This window comes from Nothobranchius furzeri, chromosome 10 (assembly GCF_043380555.1).
Source record: "Nothobranchius furzeri strain GRZ-AD chromosome 10, NfurGRZ-RIMD1, whole genome shotgun sequence".
Classification (NCBI taxonomy): domain Eukaryota; kingdom Metazoa; phylum Chordata; class Actinopteri; order Cyprinodontiformes; family Nothobranchiidae; genus Nothobranchius; species Nothobranchius furzeri.
The window spans coordinates 50,249,198-50,270,482 of NC_091750.1; the positions used below are offsets into that span (position 1 = coordinate 50,249,198).

The window sequence follows — 21,285 nt, forward strand, 5'->3', positions numbered from 1 at the left end:
TGCGATGTGATCATCTCTCTCATGAATCATCCACACAAGTTAAAAAAAAAAAAATCTAATTAAATTAGTGGAAATTCTTGGAAACTTTATTTTGTCTCCAGTGGAACACTGATTTGAAAGTTTTCGCAAAAACACACGTTGAACTAAGTTTATTAGAGCTGCTGTAAATTTCTCTTGGTTTTCACAAGAAAACAACCAGTTACTTATAAAGCAACTAGTCTGCACATGAATAAGGACACAAGGAAGGCCCACAACTAGCAAAATGCAATGATCTTAAAAAACCAACAAAAATCAACTATTTTTAAATGAATGTGTTTGCTCCAATAATCCAGGACTCTGATTTCAGGAATTTATAACACTAACTTCAACTCACATCCGACATGCTCTGCAGCTGTTTTACTCCAAAGCAGACATCCTACCTACAGTTAATTTACGTCTTTGGCTAAAAATAAAAATAAAACCATTAAGCTGATTGAAGGAGCAATGCAACATCTGCCCAACACGGATCTAGCCTAGTGGTGTGTTGATGGAACCATTAGTGATTCTTTCACTCATTGTGTGCAATCATCTGTGCATGCGTGTGTTTTCTACGTCTGTGTGAGCTGCGGCGGTGAAAGCACGGTGCAGGTTTGATTTTGGGTGCAGCGTGGGGGAACAGTAAGCCCTAAAGTGCCTGTTAAGCAGCGTGTGTGGGTGAGAACAGAAGGGACAGCTGTGGTTTTGTTGTGAGGCGGGCTGCCCACTGCTCACTGCAGGGTAACTGTGAAACAGTCGGGGTCTAAAAGGGACCTCGCCCCTGCTCCCTGCTGGGCTTCCCTGGCCAAAATCTGCTTTAGTGTTCCCGGTCTTTGTTCAGTAACTAAGTGCTTCTCATTTATTAGAGCGAACTCCCCCCCCCTACATTTTGGCTAACTCCCCAGGTGATGTGTTGTCATTGTTTGAGCTGGTCATCAAAACACTTGTAAATCTTAACAAGCATATGTCACAAACCAAGGTGCATTTGATCAGGACTAAAGCCTTTTCTCTTTTAGAAAACACACTCCACATCAAAAACATGGAGGCTAATAATTATTATAGAGGCGTGAACAACTTTGTACACTATAAGCATATTGTTAAATATTAGTAACAGGATAGTTCCGTGTTTTTGAAAATTGCACTTGAAATCAAATTCACAAATTGCCAATCATCCAAAGTCTCGCTGAGTGAGAATCATCACCAACGATTCGTCAGTAGTCCGGCCGCTATAGGGGCCGTCGTGTTGGCTCCTCCCCCTCCCAGTCCGGGGTTCAGTAAGGATCAGCGCTTGCTGAGCCTCTAGTTCTGAGCTGTGCCTCAGGTCGACGGTATCTAGGAGGAGGCCGACGTCTCCATGGTGGACAGGATCCGCACCACCTCAGCTCTCTGTGTGGGTGAGATGTGCTGAGTCATGTGCACGATAGAATCCATGGCAACCTCCGGATTAGCTTGAACAAGGCTGGAAGGAAGAAAACAAAAGTAGTTTGTTTTTCCGTTTAAAACGAGCTAAACGTCGCCGTGTTTAACAGATTCTAGAGGATCACCTGCGAATCTGCTTGAGGAGATGATCACGTCGGATGTACTTGATGTTCTCGTCGATGACGGACCGGGCGCCTTCTTCTTCAGCTAGTTGCCTCTCCAGCCATCCAACCACCTCTTCGTTGTTGTCCCACAGATACGCCTGAAGGAATCACAGGTGTTAAAGACCCAAACAAGCAAGACTCAAAGGATTCATGAACAAAAGGAGGAAAAAACTTTAGTAAAAGATGCGAGGATGAAGTCTCATGAAGATCTCATGACAAAACAACTTTAATCAACAAATATAAAAGAACAAAATGTAAAGGTTTGAAGTGCTGTTGACTGGGCCTGTTAGGACAATCAGTATTCATGAGTTCTGGCATTTCTGATCCCAAACAAAGCCGGGCTGGAGGGCTTAACAGAGATTTTGGAGCGAGGGGGTTTAATAGGCTCTTACTTCTACTGAACAGTCCTGCTTGAGGTTCACATGAACATTTAATGCCCTTATTAATCATTTTTAATCTGTTTGCTTTTAATTAAGAAACAGTGTGTTGCTCCGCTATCGGTCTGTGCCAGGACTGTGATTAATTGTGGCTTAAGACAGCCAGGCCTGATTGGGGTAATGTACGAGCTAACAAGGCCTTTTCTTGAGAGATCTCAAACCGTGAGCTGGCTCCTGTCGCCCAAGCAGCTGGTCGTCTGAAGCCCAGACCGGGTCAGGAAGGAGCCGCGTCACAGGGATGTTTGTTCTTATCCAGTGTTCTATTAAGAATGTTTATTTGGAGCTAACCAGCCGGTGCTGGCCCGTTTTATCAGGTGTTTTCCAACCTGCAGGCTATTTGTGTCGCTGCTGACCTGGATGTGATTCACCTGTTTCTACGAGTCTCTCATCTTTCTACCTACAGCAGGTGGAACGCTGGCTCCTGAGCTGCTACAGGAAGCTTACTGATGCTGGGCAGCAGAAGAAATAAAACATCTGTCACCAACACTCCTAATAATAATAAAACACTGTTAATAACCACTGAGTTATGTGGATACTTAGGTATACGTTGTTACAGCGTCAGGGCCCTTACAAAATAATAATCATTAATTATTTTATAATCTGGGCTTTGATTTGGAATAAAAACATATAAAAAATATTTTTGAGGGGATTTTTTGGCAGGAGTTGTACCGGTCCGTCGTGGTGAACAGAGAGCTGAGCCGGAAGGTGTAGCTCTCGATTTACCGGCCGATCTACGCTCCAACCCTCATCTACGATCACGAGCATTTCGTGATTTTCTAAGCCAGAAACATTTGGAATAACATCATTTTGATTCTGAGTCACTGTGAGACTCGGGGACAGAACTTTAGCGGGTGCTTCTGTCGTTACCTTAACGGTTCCCTCGGCTTCCACAAACCAGCGGCGCAGCATAGCCTGGATCTGCCCGTCTGTCAGCTCGCTGTTGGCTGCTTGGATCTTCCTCTGCACCGTGTCCTCCAGCAGCAAACGCCGCAGACGCCAGTAGAAGAACTGACGGGATGTCTGCCACTCTAGGATATCCTGAGAGAAGAAAAGGACAACCGGTTGGCACATTAACACACGCCAGACTGCGAATTCAAGGTCAAATAAGGAGAGTTGCTGCATGTGCTAATCTGTTATGCAACTAAAAATAAGAAAGAATCAGCCTAAAGGGGTAATTTACCCTTATGCTTGATGGATGCTGATTTTATATTTAGTTTTATAAATGTTTGATGAAAAGTGTAAAACTTGAGATGATTAATGTGTGAAAAAGTAATAAAAGTGAAGTAATCACCCTGAAACAAAGACCGGAGGATGTTCTTTTAGAAACAACGATCAGAGATTTCTGGAGGCAAACTGAAGTAAACACGGAGCCGAGAACAAATAATAATCTTCCTCTGAGAATGTGTAATAAAACACTGACTAGCATCCAACCATGAAACACCCTTCTGGTCATGTGAGCAAAGTGTACGTGCGAGCGTGTGTGTGTGTGTGTGTTTGAGTGTGAAAGATGGAGGTGGAGAAGTAGAATGAGCCGGGGCCAGCCCCAGGCTGCGCTGTAGTTGCTAAGGTGATTGACCAGGGTCATCAGGAGATAATTATGAGGACGAGTCTCGCAGCCTGGTCACACCAAACATTATTCACCAGACAGGTGCAGCAGCGGTGAGACTGATGCTCCCCTTTGGGCTTTTCAGGTTATTCACTTCCTGCACATTTCTACTAACCATGTGCAAAATAAAAAGTCCCATTCTTACCGTGATAACACCCTTCTCCTGCATGCGACCAGGGGTGTCATGGAGGTCTGCAAACTGCACAGCCACCTGGTGGTAAATGGGCAACAGGAACTCCTCGCGGTCTTTAAGCTTCGTCTCCAGCTCCTTTCGATCAGCGGGGCTCAGCTCTGGAGTTCCTGTAGAAATTTAAATAAAACAATCTCATTCAGTGCTGATAAAGGGACAAAAGGGGCAGTTTAAAGGGACACGGAGCAGTTTTGCATGCTTTTAGCACCCCCGAGTGTCCGTTATTAATTATCTGTGGTCAAAGCAAAAGTGAAACTTATTTCCTCGCTGTGCGTTCATCTTTTTAACGCCTTAATCCAACAGCTGAAATGTCTCCCCAGGCTTCATTAGTTTCTACAGGAATGATTCATCATTAAATTAAACAAATCACGATCTAAACCATGCAGGAAACATGTTGGAAGCAGACTGCAGTGCTAGGTATGCAAGCTAAATGTTTCCAAGTTTAACAGGTCGCGGCCCACCACTCTGAAGTTGCAAATGTGGTATTCTGGCCCCAGAGGGCGGTAGGGGTCTTGATTACATTTCTTTAACCCGTTAAAGGGTAATTTCAGCACATACTGGCTCAAGAAAATGATTTAATCATACGCTAAATTTGCATAGTGTACCTTTAAAATCACATCCTCACACAGCATTCCATTCCTCGTCACCCTTATCCCATTAACACAAGTTTGGAGAGAGAGAGAAAAAAAAAGCAAAGAATCTAATCTGTCTGGCAGCATTTTGTTCAGGAGATCCTCCAAACCCCTTGCTGATTTTTGTCAATTCCAATCTGAAAGCTCTCCATCCCTTCGCAGTAAGAGCCTCGGTTCCACCGGTGTTGCCCAAAGCGCCAAACGTAATGTAGAATTGGAGCTAACCACAATCGATACTGAGCACAGCAGAGGTGGTGATTGATCTGAGAGGGGGCTGTGATTGACACGCCTCCCGAGGGGGTGCAGTGAAGATGACACAATCAACACCAAATAAGAGCAGACAGGGAAGGCTCACATGGCCCCCACCTGGTGTACAGCTTCCCCAGTTAAATCGCCACAAGGCCACCAGGGACGAAAAGACACCTAAAAGCAAAAAGACGTAACTGGAGCCAAAGAGGCCAGGACTCACCAAGTCTTTCAGCTAAAGCTGTGTAGATGGGATCTATTCTTCTCATAGTCTTCACCAAATCCTTCTTCCTAAACTTGATCTCCACTGTTCCTTCAGGCTCCAACACCCCTCCCCTGCAGGCATGACGTATTCATATGAGCTGAAGGAAGGTGCGATTTTAAACATGATCTTTTCCAGCTGAACTCACCGGCTGTCCTTGTCGGCGTACATCTCCATGTGACGGGGGTTGATGGTGGGATCTATGACCACCCAGGAGCCTCCCCTCAGCTCAGCCTGAGGGGGGATATAAACCAGAACGGGCTGCTTGTACTCCCTCAGCCCGTCCACGATGTAGGCCCCAAACTTCAACACCTGGTCGTACATGTCTGAACAGAATCGATTCAGATTAAATCAACCGCAGCTTTCATCTGATGAATTTATTATGAAGGACGGAAAGATACCTTTCATTCCTCCAGAAAAGCCTCTCCAGTTGGCGAAGACTATGAGCGGTAAGCCCTCCCGGTTCAGGTCCTTAATGGCCTGGGCTGTTTTAAAAGCAGAATCTGGGAACCACACCTGTCCTGCCTGCTGGATGATCTAAATAATGTCCAACACAGCATTAACGCCTTCCTGTCCAGTAGTACCTTAGTAATTAGCCACGTTTCCACTACTGGAGTTCTGGGAAATTTCTGAGACGGGGGGGAAAGTGATCGGGAGATACCCTGGTTTGGTCCTAAAACACCAGCACATCACCACTGCTTCTGCAGAGGGCGATGGCACCAAAAAGCGTCAAGTGTTAATAACATTAAAAGTTTTATTCTGTCACATTACATCGCCCTTTACAGCACCGGGAGAACAACTGGCTGATGTAAAATGTGGCATTCAATGACCAGAAGAAGTGCCAGTTTTTATGACACTCTGAGATCACAAAACATTATTTGGGGCTTTCTGGTGATGTTGTTTTCTTGAGAATGACAACCAACCAGCATGAGTGAACCACAAGTCTCGCCCAGAGACTATCGGGCTATCATACCCTAGTTCAGGTACTGTTGTAGAGGTGGGCGAGGTACGGGAAATTTAACAATGCCAAACTGCATGTCCATTACCGATCTTTGATCACGTCAGCATGTTAGTTTTGCGATAAAAATGAAAATGTGCGTGCAGGTTGCCGATTTTTAAGATCTTTTAAGAAGCTGTGTTAAAAACTGGATGGGGCGGAGTCACGTGACTGTGTAGTTATGTGACTCCGCCCCAATCGTTCTCAAGAAGGAAAGATGGGAAATACTGCGAGGAAATTTTGAAGCAGTGGGCGGAGGCAGCGGACGCCGATTTGGAATGGATCAAAAATGTTGCTTTTGGGATGTCCTGGTGAAATGGAGACAAACACATGCCGCAAAGGTCCGATAAAGTTACCTAGAGCTTCCGCTAGTGGAAACAGCCTCATACCGTCATGCCGAGCAGCCCTTACCTTTGCCTCAGAGTCTAAATTAGCTGGGTCAGCTGGGATCGACAGCTCCACTGACCTGGTCTCCACAGCAACAACACCAGTAGGAATCCCACCAAGTCTGTAAAGAAAGAGAAAGTCATCAGGGAATTCTTCCTAAAGACACTTGGATGTTTTATGTTTTCTGCTTTATTTGGAGCGTACCTGGCTCGGCCAACCACCACACTCTGAGCCCAAGGCTGCATGATCTCCATAAACGAGCCCAGATCAAAGAAGCCACTCTGCCAGGAACCCTTCGGAGCTTCACAACCAGAGAGGATAGAACAATAAGCCAGTGCAGGAAGATTTTAGTCCTAAAGCCTAAACTAAACCCACTTTTAAAATAATCATCTCTCTTTCTGTGCTATTCCTAAAATTCCTGACTTTCCTTTACGTTTAGTATCGCCTTATTTTTTTCTCCCCCTCCTAGATCTGTAATCTTGGCAGCAACATGATGGATGATTGTATAGGCGGCCTTGCTCAGCTCTCTTTCTGCTTGCACACCCTGAGAAACACCCCCTAGTCTTTGAGGTTACCGTTCAATTAAGCGCCCCCCCCCCCCCCCCCCCCCACCATCTCCAGCAGAGATGTTCACTGACTTCCCACGCAGAACTCGGATCTCTCTGCCCGCCTAAGCTGCAATTACACCGACGTGGAACCTGTGCGGTCCTGGCCCACCGTGTCGAACATACCGGACCAACTTTTGGTGCTGACCTCACCTGTAACAGCATCCTGCTAAAACCTAAATGTTGGCATCTTGGCAAGATTTAATGAATTAGCTCAACTATTAACTTGTGGTAGATCAAGTTGAAATGATAAATCTGCTATTTCCAAACACACACACACATACACGCACACACGCGCACACACACACACACACACACACACACACACACACACACACACACACACACACACACACACACACACACACACACACACACACACACACTTGGGAAGTGACTTTTAACAACTGCTGAGGAAGCAAACGATAATTAGGAGAGAAAAATTAGAAGTTTCTACATTATCTTCATCGAGCAGAGGGACGATATCATTAATAAACTCACTGACTTGTAACTTATCTTACATGAGATGTATTAAACTATTGCACAAGTAAAAACAAGAACTCGCCCTACAGAAAATGACTGTCTTCATCATTTTCTAAATCAGCTCCATGTAAAAATGGATGAAATGAAGAGAAATCACATTCACTGTATAAATAAACCTTGTCCCTTCAAAAAACATAGGCACCGATTAGGATTCTGAGGGACAATACTAACTTTCTGACTCTTGTACAACTCAGGCTCACTAACGCAAAACTCAGCCGATACCAATTTATCTCAGAAACGGCATTTGTTAGAACACTTTTTAAATTTTGCCTGACAGACTATATGACTCCTGAATTTAAAACCTCCATGTGGACAATATAAGGTGTAAGACGGCGTAACAATGGTGAATTCACACACACTGGAAAAATAATTGTTGCTACTTGGTAATGATGCATTCATGGACCTGAAATTTTGTTTTTCCAAGATTCAGTAGAAATACTGTCTGATCAGCAGGTGGCATTTTCTCCTCAGAGAAACCAAAACCAGAGCTTGTAATTTACGTTTCATTTGACCTTTTCATTAATAGACCCTTATATAGACGATCAAGCAGAGAAATAGGTTTTATTTCTGCTGTTTCTGAAGGTTTTGCTTTTGTTAAACTAGTGTGTTAAAACTAGCCCACAAAAAGGAAAACTAAGAGTTTATACATTCAGCAGTCTGGGTAAAAATGAGAAAGTCAGTTATACTTAACTTTTTGTCAATATTCTAATTTTGCAAGTCACGTATAAAAAAGTCAGAGGTGTGTTTGGTCCACATTGGTGTGTATATATATATATATATATATATATATATATATATATATATATATATATATATATATATATATATATATAAATGTATAGTGACCAAAGACCTCTTATGATGAATTATATAAATGGAAACCGTGTTCCCTCGCCCGGACGTGGGTCACTGGGGGCCCCCCTCTGGAGCCAGGCCTGGAGGTGGGGCACGATGGCGAGCGCCTGGTGGGCGGGCTTTCACCCATGGAGTCCGACTGGGCACAGCCCGAAGAGGAAACGTGGGTTCCCCTTCCCATGGGCTCACCACTCGTGGGAGGGGCCAAAGGGGTGGGGTGCAGTGTGTGATGGGTGGTAGTCGAGGGCGGGGACCTTGGCGGTCTGATCCTCGGCTACAGAAGCTGGCTCTTGGCACACGGAATGTCACCTCTCTGATGGGGAAGGAGCCTGAGTTGGTGTGTGAGGTTGAGAGGTTCCGACTAGATATAGTCGGACTCACCTCAACGCATGGCTCTGGCTCTGGAACCAGTTTCCCTGAGAGGGGTTGGATTTTCTACCACTCTGGAGTTGCTCCCACTGAGAGGCGCCAAGCAGGGGTGGGCATACTAGTTGCCCCCCATCTTGGTGCCTGTACGTTGGGGTTTACCCCAGTGAATGAGAGGGTAGCCTCCCTCTGCCTACGTGTGGGGGGACGGGTTCCGACTGTGGTCTGTGCTTATGCACCAAACTACAGTTCAGACTACCCACCCTTTATGGAGACCTTGGAGGCTGGAAAGCGCTCCTTCCGGTGACTCCCTCGTTCTGCTGGGGGACTTTAACGCTCACGTGGGCAACGGCAGTGAGACCTGGAGAGGTATGGTTGGGAGGAACGCCCCCCTGATCTGAATTCGAGTGGTGTTTTGTTATTGGACTTCTGTGCCAGTCATGGATTGCCCATAATGAACACCATGTTCAGACATAAAGGTGTCCATATGTGCTCTTGGCACCAGGATACCTTAGGCCGCAGCTCGATGAACGACATTGTTGTTGTTTCGTCTGACCTGCGGCCGCATGTCTTGGACACCCGGGTGAAGAGAGGGGAGGAGCTGTCAACTGACCACTACCTGGTGGTGAGTTGGCTCAGGTGGTGGGGAAGGATGCCGGTCAGACCAGGCAGGCCCAAACGAATCGCGAGGGTCTGCTGGGAACGTCTGGCAGAGTCTCCTATCAGAAGGAACTTCAATCCGACAGAACTTCCAAACTGTTCAGGGGAGGCGGGGGACATTGAGTCTGAATGGACTCTGTTCTGTGCCTCCATTGTTGAGGCGGCCGACCGGAGCTGATGTCGTAGGATCGTCGGTGCCCGTCGTGGTTGCAACCCCCGAACCCACTGGTGGACACCGGCAGGTAGGGATGCTGTCAAGCTGAAGAAAGAGTCCTATCAGGTCTTTTTGGACTGTGGGACTCCACAGGCAGCTGACGGGTACTGGCAGTCCAAGCAGAACGCGTCTCGGGTGGTCGCCAAGGCAAAAACCTGGGCATGGGAGGAGTTCGGTGAGACCATGGAGCAAGACTTCCGTACGGCTTCGAGGAGATTCTGGTCCACCATCCGGTGCCTCGGGGGGGAGCAGTGCGCTACCAACACAATCTATAGTGGGGACGGTGTGCTGCTGGCCTCTACTCAGGACGTTGTGGATCGGTGGGCAGAATACTTCAAAGACCTCCTCAATCCCACCGACACGTCTTCCAGTGAGGAAGCAGAGTCTGGGGACTCTGATAATTCATATACTCTTTATATATGCTATAATAATTAACTTTATCATAATATGCTAATTTTTTGAGAAGGGCCTGCATGTATGTATATATATATATATATATATATATATATATATATATATATATATATATATATATATATATATATATATATATATAATGTGTGTGACAAAAACCTAAAATATAAAGATTTCTAAAATGACCAAAACCTTAAATCAAAGTCAGAAATCAAGCAAGGCAGCAATTTTATGAGATTTTAGCCATTAACATCCAACATTATCTCTGCAATCTAGAAAAAGGAACATTTGTAATTATTTGTTAAATTAATTACTCCTACATTTTACCGTTTAAAGCCCCACAAACTGTGCTGATTCATTTCCCAGGACGAGTGTAGAAGGATAACTAAATCAGACTTAACAGAGCAAAGCCCCCACACGCTCAGACATGCAGAGAGAATATAAACAACGTTTCTGCAACCAGACCTTCATTGGGGAAACATCTCCTAGCAATTAGAATCTATCATAAACAGGAAGTGTGTCAGTAACAAAGTCTCGCAGCAACTTGGGAAATTTGTATTGTGATCATTTACTGTTTTATTCAGTTTTTTGACAGGCTGATTAAATGTTTTCCCAACTGATGTGAGAGAACTTCCGTGTCTCTGAGCTGCTAAAATGTTTTGCACGTTTTAGTTTAGCAATCAAAGCATATTCACAAAATTTTTCCATAAAGAGTTTTTAAATCTACTCATTTAATAAAAACTGAATTATTTGTTACATCCCATGATTTGGGCCCTCGAACATAATATGTATGAACCAGGGTTTATACACAAAGCAACATGTTGTCCTAATTTCATCAAAATAAACAGCCGACTTTCTCCGATGACCCAGATGAGGAACTTACTCTGGCTGGGACGTCCGGCCAACATCCAGCGAGGATCATACGGAGCTTTGGTGGGCACGAACTCTACGGGTCGATCTACGGAATCCTTGGTGTCGAGGATGGGTACTGGACTGGAGTTGCACTAAAACACACACGCTTAATTACTTTAGGGTTTTAAAACACAACAGAGAGTGGTTATTGATGTTTGTGTTACCTTGGGCATGTAGGACAACCACTGTAACAAAGTAAAAACGCCCTCAAAATCATCACACACTGTACTGTGGGTCACACCGTTGTTGTGCATGATCTGAATTCCACCTAGCTGATTGTTTGAGGTGTACACCTCTCTGCCCAGCACCTAGCAAGAAAAAAACAAAAACAAATACTATGTTAGATAGAACAAATATGTGTTTGCAAACACAGCAAAAGCTGATTTTCAACTAAGTGAAAAAGCCTTATTTTTGAACATTTGACTTTGTGTTTAGTCTAAAATGAAAAAACAATCTTATCTACAGAAACATCACAACTTCAAATAAGGTAAATATTCTTAAACATTATCAAAATTTCTTGTTTTGAGTTAAAAAAAAATCTTTCTGTGGGGTCAGCAAAAACTGCTTGGCTAGAATTCTTGAAACTAGCAAAAGAATCTCCAAATATAACACAACCCTGGAGGAGTTCTGCTGTGTGGTGGAGGTGCTAATGCAATAGGTAGCTTCTACTAATCGAGACGTCTTCTGCTGTTTCCTGGAGGCTAAACAAACGACAGCCTTCCCCGTCGTGACGTCCATGAACGTTAAGTGACGGTGTGACGTAGATCTGTCAGGATTTTCACATCCTAGACTTTCACCATCTACTTTCTATCAGAAGCTAATGTTGGAGACTATTTTCATGCCTGCATGTTAAACTCAGACTGGCCAATCATTTTTAAAGATAATACATCAAAAATGGTTTCTTAGTGAACCTGATCTTTAAGAAGTCTAGCCAAGCAAATGAGCTTTTCTTGTTGCTATTTTTTAAGATAAGAACATTTTTTTCCTTAGACTAAACATAAGATAAAATGTCTAAAACAAGGGTTTGTTACTTTCTTGAAAATCAGTTTCTGCAGTGCATTTAGCATAACACAGAATTCAGTGCAACACTTTATGAATATGCAGTTGAAAAGTCTGAAATAGAACCAGAACTGAGAACTAGGTGTGCTGTGTAGCTGAACCTACAGAGATCAGAGACAGATGAGGACTAAACAACGACGCTGTCCTCCATGGTCATAAGCACTCAGGGATCTCTCCAACTCTGCAGGCACACCCTCTAATTCTAAATTCTAATTCGTTTTCATTCATTTGGCTTAAATCAAACTTGTTGAGGCGTTTTCTGAATCTTGCAGACGGACGCTGTGAAGCCGACTGCTGTACGAGGGCGAGTTGGAAGCCTCCTAAATTCTTCCACCTTCCCTCCGCTCATATGCTCACCCATAAAACCTCACTCCCTGCCCACCCTATTTTCATAAGCGGCTAAGAACAGGTGGCTGGGCGCCGACACGCTTCCATAAAAAATAAGAGTGGAGCTCAATCCCTACCCTCGGCTCTCACCTTTTCGGCCATCATTTACTTTCTTTATTACCATTAATGGTTATGTATCTGGCTACAAATCTAGGGCACTCTCCTAAAGCTGTCAGGAGAAGCGGCAGCCCCAAGAAACATTACAGTCACCTTGACATACACAAAACCCCAGCGCCTCTGGCCATCGCCAGCTTCATTAAGATTCCACAGCAGGGAGAGAAGGAGGAGATGTTGGAGGAGGAACGCAGTGAGGTGACTGGGAGGAGGAAAACGAGGGGCCAACTGGTAGCAACAGCTCACTGGGGTATTTGTGGCAGTAGTTACTATCCAGTCGCCATGAAAAAATGAGCAGTTTCTAGAAGCTAATGAAATGATGATCTCTGAGTGGCCGCCTGCTGCTCCCTATTAAGTTTCAGTTAATAACCAGGAATCTGCATGATAGACTAGCAAAAAAGAAAAAAAAAAGAGGATCCCTTATTTTCTCCTATGTGGTCAGTTCAGTCGACTCACTAAGCCATTTACCTACAGGAATCAATGCTCCCTTAGTGTGGTTATTTGTAAGAAACCACCACTATTTCCCACAACTGGAGATAAAGTGCATGGCGTCCTGACAACACACCCACTGGGATATTTGTATGGTGAGCCATGTTACGATCTGTCATCGAATTTCAAATGGAGCCATCTTAATGCACCGACAGGGACAGAAAGTGGGAAGCAAGACAGGAGGAAGTAGTGAAGCATGCAGGCACGCCAGTCGTATGCAGAAAAAAAAAACAATCTGCATCAGCAAAACTTTTCATTTTGATTAAAAACAAATGATATGGGTGTCCTGCACTGCAGCCTCTGGCATGTCACTCCATTTCTATGCAAATACAGCTTCATGGTTCGCTTTCAATTATTCCACTCTGAGTGGCAGGCAGAGGCGTGGCCGCCATCGTTGAGGGAATCCTTGTAGAACAGAGCAAAGCGAAAGGAGCCAGCCTTAAAATTGCTCCATCAGCGAGTTGGAACGAGCCACAGAATCGTCGTGGCCTAATTTTCCTCCTCAGATAAACGTAGCACACAAATACAATTTGGCCTTCTCTCCTATCTGTTTTTTCTACAGAATTGATCATGTTCTTAAATGGTTAAAAAGCTGCTCAACTAACACGTTTTATTTGACCTTCCTTCCATAACAGCTCATGTTTTACCAGCCAGCTAATGAATAATGTGAGAGATTTTCTCATTAAAATGCAAATTCACTATTTGTGTGAATTTAGGAGACAGCCCGTTTGCTACTCATCCTGTTACCACTAACACAATGAAAGCAAATTGTCTTTGTACCGCGCTGAAATACAAATTTCTGTTTGAAATCACCTTGTTGAGTGCGCCGGCTCCTGTGAGGATTATATGAGAATTATCCACTTGGATGGTTCTCTGGCCCAGCCTCACCAGATAGGCTCCAATACCGATGGCTCGACACGTGACCTATGAGAGAAGAGAAGCATGGTTCAAACCTGTGCAAAGTAGCTGCTCTTTATTCTATCAGAGGTCTGGAAGCACGGGACAACTGCGATCGCATAGCCTCCGCCTTACCAGATTCATGGTGATGATCTTCTCGTAAGCCAGTGAAGACTCTCCAGCAATCATCCCAGAGCCTCTCAGATTCTCAACACCCAGACCTTCCTCTTTCCCAATGATGTCAGTGATCTTGTACCTGCACGACAGCAAATGCATCCCACCAACAACCAGATGTGACCTCGACACAAGCAGCAAGTGAAGTACAAATCAAAAAAGAAATGTACATACCTGGATTCTCCTTCATCCTCCACATGTTCACAATGTACAGAATTTAGAGCCGAGACCTTTTTGTAATCTTGAGGTGTGAGGTAGAGGTACTTAAAACCCTGCAGAGACACAGCATTACAGCAGCTTAATCACAAAAAAAACATGTTATGGATACAAGCCAAGATTCCGTTTCAAAACTTCTTCAAATATTGACACATAATCGTTGGCAGCGTGAGCGTCTGCTGGCCGACCTTGTAGGGATCAGCTGGGTCTTGCCAGGCCACGTGGAACATGTGTCTGATCTCCTCAGCCAGGCCGATGCGGGCACCGCTGTTCGCTGCGATGTAGATGCGGGGGATGCCGCTCTCTCGTGCCATTTCTGAAGCTCGCAGGAACAACACATCTTCCTGGGGTCCAAATGAGCCTATTTTGTGTGTGATGTCATTACTTATGACTATGATCTCACGTCCCATTGGGTACTCTGGAGTTCTCAGGGTCATGCGCCACGCCACCATACCAATCTGAACAGACAAAATGAAGGCGATTTAGCACATTCAATGCAGGATAAATAGTCCAAGAGAAAAAGAGTATTTTGTGATTCATTTTATACATAAATAAGGTGGGACTAAAATCAAGCTCCATGACAACCTTAGGGTAACTTTATTCCTATTCTAGTGGAAATAAAACTTAGAAATCTTTATGATCTCAACTTCACACAGTACACGAAGCATTAACCCTCTATTAAAACAATGGGTTATCTAAGAAAAGCTGCAAACCACAGAGAAAGAAACACAGAGACACCTACAGAGCTAAATAGGAATTACACACTGAAACACCACACGATTGGGGAAAACACAGAAATCTGATGTTAAAAAGAACGAGAATAACTCTTAAAACACTCACTTCGTTTCCACCTGGCAGTCGGTTCATCTGCACCAGCTGGCCCTGGGCATCCAGAACCAGCTCTGTGAACGTGAGCAGCTCAGAGGGAAGAGGCACTTTGGGTAAGTGGGCAAAGCTCTGACTAGAGTGCCACAGCTTTTTCAGAGACTGAGGGAGAAAAGAAAGCAAAATCACATAATGTGAAACAAATTTTTATTTTATTTTTTTAATTCAAAGATAAATCAAATTTTCAAAGAAGATATTTTTTATGAAATGGTACCTGTCTGAACATTTCAGGAAAGTCGTAGACGTAGGTAGTGCCCAGAGACTGGGCCTGGAAGCGTTTAGACTGTAACAGGTCCTTGGTGACATACGGCGTATTGATGAGCATCCCGTGTAAGGGACCTTGCTTGTCTCCATACGCTTGGAACATGATCTAAAAACAAACACAACATTAGTTTGGTCTCTTTACAGATATATGACCCTCTTCCACAAGTTTGGAATTAAACGGATGCAAAAAAGATGAACATGAGGGGTTGTGATGATTATGAGATGTTATGATGCAAATAATAAATCAGATTCAAAGTGAAATTGTGTTGTTTACATTTAAAATGTTCACTTTGAGTCATTCACAAAAAAAAACAACGTTTTATATCAAAGCCAACATCCCAACTCCACTGTCTCGGATTTCACATTAAAAGGATCAAACCTGATTTCTAGATAAGATCAAAGGTCAAAAGTCATGATAGAACATGTGGGATGGATTTGGATCAACTATCTTCCAGATCTAGATCCAAATCCAGGGGTGTTTCTCAGTGTCAAGGAACCTTGCCTTGGCAGGTAAGGCGCCTTGCTTACGAGGACACCACCCTTCCTTGGTCAAAGAAAACAGGTGAATGAAACAGACCTGCATATATATAAGTTTCAATATAAATCCTTTACTTTTTAATTGTGTATATACTGATTAAATTTAATATGTACGGGGAGTTACTACCTGCTAGCCACCGAAGATGCAACTACTAATAAACTAACCAACCATAGATAACTGCTTTGGATCTAAAACATATTTTAGATATCAGCCCAATAGCTACAATTAGTTGACTTATGTTTAAAGTGGAAATTTGCCCCAAAGTAGCAGCTGGCTCCTGATCTGCCATCCTTTTGAAAATACCGCGCTGTATTGTGGGAAATTTTGGACCAACAAGGCACCTCGCATGTATCCTTGCTCAGCTAGCTAAACGGCTAACGGAATAAACAGCTAAATGGAGAACACACGCCTCGGTAGCACATGAACATTGGAACACGCCTTGGCAGTTCCTGATGACATATCTCCTAGGCAACCGGGGTGGAACCAAGACATCAAGGCGAGGTTCCTTGACACTGAGAAACACCCAAGAGCATCTTCGGCTTATTTTAGTGTCTTCATTTAAGTCGGTTTAACTCAAGATTTTCAATTAACTCTAAGACAAATCTGAATACAAGACTACAAAAATGCATGCTTGACACTAATCAAAGAAACAAATACACAAAAAAACTAATTTTCTTACTAATAAATATTATTCAGGAAGTGTCTTCATGATGCATAAACTGATGTTGATCACATGACTAGATGAAAACTTACCTGATCTGCTGCAACAACAAACGTATAACAAAAGCTGCTCGAGCCACAAAAACCACACAGGTTCCTACACATGGATCAGTCCAACTGATAAAGACTTTAAAAAAAACTTTTAAATCTTTCATTCCAAATATCTAAACTTGCAAGTAAAAGGGGGTTCCATGGTGGATTTGTGGCCCGAGACAAAAAGCAGATGAGATGGAAAATGTATGAGTGTCCCACCTGTCGGTCTTTGGGCCCCACCTGTCCCGTTCGGGAGTCGGTGACCTCCTTGTACAGGCTGATATCAAGGTAGTAGCCTGACTCATTGGTGAGGAAGAGGCGGATGGGAATTTGCTTCCCCGTTGGAGTCAGACGGATGTTGATTTTCAGTTCAGCCTGCAGGACACGGAGCTTCCAGAGACGGCTTCCGTAACGCATCACCATGGAGCGTACAGACTCCTCAATCTGAGGTTTTCAGGGAAAGGTCAGTAAATCTAAAGCCCACTGAGAATAAAGTGTGTGATGGTTCTGCAGACCTTTGATGGGTCCATGATGACTGTAGGGACAAAGTTAAGGAAGATGTGGTTGCAGTCGGTCCGAACAGTTGTGTTGTTGAACGCCACCTCCAGTTCATCCATGGCTTCCAGCAGCAGGCGCTCTGCTTCGTTGTGAAGGTATTCAAAAGAGGCTTCCTGTTGAATAAACAGACCAACATGACTGTCAGCAAGAGCTGAGAATGGGGCTAACGACTTCTCTGTGAAACCATTAATTAATGACACAAAAGCAGTTTTTAGTTCCTTCTCTGGCTTTTTTCTCACCTTTGTGACCAGGTCAGAGTGACGGATAATCGCTCGGACAAAAAAGCGATAGTCTGTAACCTCTGTGCCCACCTCCACGCGGGCTGCGCCCAGGTAAAGGTGCATCTTGTGATTGGCACAGGGGATGGCAGTCAGGGCAAAATTGCGCATGCGGTTGAGCTCCAACTGGAATGCTAATGCTGGCTCCAAATGCCGATAGATCCTGTCCTCCTCAAACTTTATTTAGAAATAAAAAACAGATGAAAAAGAGCAAAAACACAGTAAGCACAGTTTATATCAGGAAACAATTTGATCTCACGGTAAAGGCCAGTGTTCTGTCTAAAAGCAGAGTTAATGGGGAAACCGCTTCGGCTCAGAGCTGGTATAAAAACAGAAAGATGCCTGCAAGCCACACACTGTATTAAGTAAATGAAATCCTGAACCATCTTAATCTCAGAAACGCTGCTAATGGGTGTCATTTCTCTTTAATGGGGAACATAATTAAAGACTTCATTACTATAATGAGTTTTAGTGGTGCCATTGCTAAGAAACTATCAGGCGTAGTGGACACGAGGAACCATTACTGACTGATTTAGATTAAAACTCAGTAAGGAGCGGGGGAGTGGTCGGGCAAATTTGGGGATCATCTTCAGGAATGAGATGATTGGAATATTTATCCAAAACACACACGGGACACTTGGGACTAGGGCTGGACGATACAGGAAAAAAATAAAATAAAATTAAATAAAACATGTCGATAAAAAAAATTGCATATAGAAAATGTCAAAAATATATTTTAAGTGCAGCCCTGGCCATCTCAGGCCATTGCTTTATGCTAAAACTAGTTGGTTGCATTACCAGACTTATTTTTTATCTGTTGCAAACCACCGTTGTTTGTTAATGCACTGTAACCTTTTGTTGAGACAACTTCTTCCACCTGTCCTTGCTGCAGCATCTTGTTTAAGTCTGTTTAAGTTTGAGACGGGGCGGCTTGTAGACGCAGCATGCTTTCTGATTGGTTGGGTGTAAGGAATGACTCTAGTATGAAACTACCCAATAGGCTGTAATGGAAAAAGGAAACTTTTATCGAAGTTTTTATTGATCAATTTTTTTTCCCTATTGAACGACATGTCTATTGATCGATATATACTGTTATTGAATTATTGTCCAACGTTAACTTGGACCTACCTTGTCTCTGGCCCGGAATGTGAAGAATTTAGGGAATTCCCTCTGTAAATAAAAAACAAGTCAATACAGAAAAATAAATTCCAAAACAGTCTTTCCTTTCATTACTCCTTGGCAGTTAAAAATAAAACACGCCCCCGCTGCACACTCTTGTAACTCTATAATTTATCTGTCAAAGCATCACAGAGAATTCACAAAAGGCAGCAACTTATCACCGCTGTTCTTACAGACTATATATACAAGCACACTCGCCAGGCTGATGAATAAAATATGTGCATTCCTCAGAGACGAGTGATCCTCTGAATAATGCCTGGCAGCGCTGTTTGACGTTATCAGATGAGGTGTCCCACTTGCCTAAATAATGCCAGACCGATTGGAGATGCTCTTATCAACTAACAGCCAGCATGATGAGTGCTGCAACAACACACGCACACACACACACACACACACACACACACACGCTCTCATTTTTGCACCATGAACAGTCATCATTGGCTTTAGTTAAATGATTGAAGAGGCGAAAGATGTGGGAATTTCTTTAAATCGAACGCCGGTATTAGTGGCTTCTCTGAAAATTGACCCAGCTTGGGGGTTCAGCTGTTTTCTTATATTTACATTTATCATTGCAGAACATTTACAAATTAAACAATAAATGTAATTGACTCAGACTAAATTTTGTTTATTCAAGCTGGCACAGCAGACTTGAAATCAAAATAAGATAAATTTTGCATCTGACTGGAGATTCAAATTTAACCTCCCTGGTTAAGGAAGGTATAACTGTCCAGACCTGACTCGTTTCTTGGTACTTACATGAAACCTTTGGTCCACCTCACAGTTGATTTGCTTCCTGAAATCCTACCATCACAATCGAGCAAAAGCGAAGCATGCAGGTAGAGACACGGAGAGAAACAAGAAGACAAACTACATTTTAAATGCAAATTATTAGTCCAATTACCACAGAAATGCAGTTTCACTTAGAAGCTGACTCAATTTTAATCACTTTATAAAGAAACATGCATGATTTGGTACATGTGTTACCATTTGAATCATGCCAATTGCTGACATGCAAGGAAGAAGATTATGAAATCAGAATTTAGTCTAAATATTAGTTTGAGCGCTCACCTTCTGTGCGACGAGGAAAGTCAGCCTCCGGATGCCGTGTTCAAACAGCAGGGATTTCTGAAAGTTAAGTTTCAGCACGGTTAGATCTTTTTGAATCTTCCCCTAAGATTGAGACCAACTAAAGCCTTGGATTCACACCTTTGACTGAGTGAATTCTCTAAAGATGGCGGCCAATCCGTCGTCATCGATGTCGCTGTCAGTTTTTATAGCCACATTGAGAATGTGGACAGGCTCTTCCTGGACACTCTGAAGGATAAAGTGAAGACAATCATATCTACGTTACTGCGTAAAAATGTTATACGGCACTGATTTCTTTTTGTTTCCCTCCCAGGGACTCTTTTATTCTTGTAAAGTTCTTTAATTGATCTTGATCAACAGTTACTTCATTAATGGTTTGACTTTTTCAGTCAACCCCTTGTACCTGACCATGAAAGCATGCGTAGTCACAGTAGATGATGAGTAGATGCTGTAGGTGCTAAAATATGTTTATGCCCATTAAACTGTATTTATTTGTGGTATACTTTAGCAATTCAGCTAAGAGGAACACATGTTGTGACAGACTGTTGTTAACATGGAGCCTAGAAATCTCATTTGGTCAGTTGCATGTGATGTAGCAACACAAGCCTGATTCTAATTGGTGGCCTCATAACAAACAAAACAAAATTCAGATACTTGACTCAAAGTAAAGGTTAAAATACCAAAAGTTCAGTCAAACTTAGGCCGGGGACACACTGGCCGCGGAAGCGCCGCGAAGCGCCGCGAAAATGGGACCGCCTTCATTCGGCGCCCTTGTTAAGCTATTCTATAGACCACATGGGCCGCCGAAGCGCCGCGAATCGCCTCGCGCCGGCGCGCGCCGGCGCTCCAGCCCGCGCCGTGCAGCGATCATTTCGGCGTTGGCTCTATTTTTTTCGCGAGCCGCGGGTGAATCGCGTCAATTCTGCCAGGAAGTCAAACGTAGACATAAGAGGCAGGCCGGTAAAGTTAACAAAATAAAGCATTTCAAAATAAAATTCCGCAATAGTCAAATGTGTTCGTAAACAGACACTGCAGAAAAACCACACGAACACGCACACACATACACACACACACATCGAACTTGTGTGCGTGTGTGACCACGTGAAGGCGGGAGTGGTTTTGGGTGTCTTTTCACCGGAGCAAACAGGACAGAGAGGCAGAAAGTCTGAGGCAAGCAGTTAGGATGGATGACTTTAAATTAATTATGGAAGTTGAGAAACACAAGGAGCTGTACGACCCCCGAAAAACATGATTGTTTACGTACCCATGTCGGAAGAAACTGCTAGGATACAGCTGCAGAATTGGAGCGGGTTCCAAGAGATTCAACTGGCAGAAACAACTCATACCATAGGTTCACACACACACGCGCGCGCGCGCACGCGCACAAACACTCAAACGTAGGAAAAGAGCTGAGAAAAGGCAGAGAGGAAATGGAGGACACCAAGTGTTTAAAAGAAAAACTACAGCTGAGCCGAGGCGCGCCT

General features: G+C 43.7%; 1 protein-coding gene across 6 annotated transcripts in view; it reads right to left on the reverse strand.

Moving 5' to 3' along the window:
- Positions 1–1,051: 1,051 nt before the first annotated feature.
- Positions 1,052–21,285, reverse strand: part of acaca (acetyl-CoA carboxylase alpha) — a 42,184-nt gene continuing 21,950 nt past the window's right edge. For 4 of the 6 annotated variants that reach the window (XM_070555738.1, XM_070555737.1, XM_070555735.1 and 1 more), the window contains 24 exons: positions 19,922–20,029; positions 19,784–19,840; positions 19,472–19,516; positions 18,665–18,706; positions 17,498–17,713; positions 17,216–17,371; positions 16,920–17,144; positions 15,360–15,515; positions 15,101–15,247; positions 14,449–14,718; positions 14,219–14,316; positions 14,006–14,126; positions 13,787–13,897; positions 11,089–11,232; positions 10,896–11,016; positions 6,560–6,656; positions 6,380–6,476; positions 5,373–5,508; positions 5,120–5,297; positions 4,933–5,045; positions 3,787–3,941; positions 2,903–3,073; positions 1,560–1,696; positions 1,052–1,474 (listed from right to left, as the gene is read on the reverse strand). In XM_070555738.1, the coding sequence (XP_070411839.1) occupies positions 1,348–1,474; positions 1,560–1,696; positions 2,903–3,073; positions 3,787–3,941; positions 4,933–5,045; positions 5,120–5,297; positions 5,373–5,508; positions 6,380–6,476; positions 6,560–6,656; positions 10,896–11,016; positions 11,089–11,232; positions 13,787–13,897; positions 14,006–14,126; positions 14,219–14,316; positions 14,449–14,718; positions 15,101–15,247; positions 15,360–15,515; positions 16,920–17,144; positions 17,216–17,371; positions 17,498–17,713; positions 18,665–18,706; positions 19,472–19,516; positions 19,784–19,840; positions 19,922–20,029 (3,228 nt within the window). In that variant the 3' untranslated portion in view covers positions 1,052–1,347. The remainder of the gene's footprint in view (positions 1,475–1,559; positions 1,697–2,902; positions 3,074–3,786; positions 3,942–4,932; positions 5,046–5,119; positions 5,298–5,372; positions 5,509–6,379; positions 6,477–6,559; positions 6,657–10,895; positions 11,017–11,088; positions 11,233–13,786; positions 13,898–14,005; positions 14,127–14,218; positions 14,317–14,448; positions 14,719–15,100; positions 15,248–15,359; positions 15,516–16,919; positions 17,145–17,215; positions 17,372–17,497; positions 17,714–18,664; positions 18,707–19,471; positions 19,517–19,783; positions 19,841–19,921; positions 20,030–21,285) is intronic. The other 2 variants (XM_070555739.1, XM_070555736.1) reach the window with 1 other exon arrangement.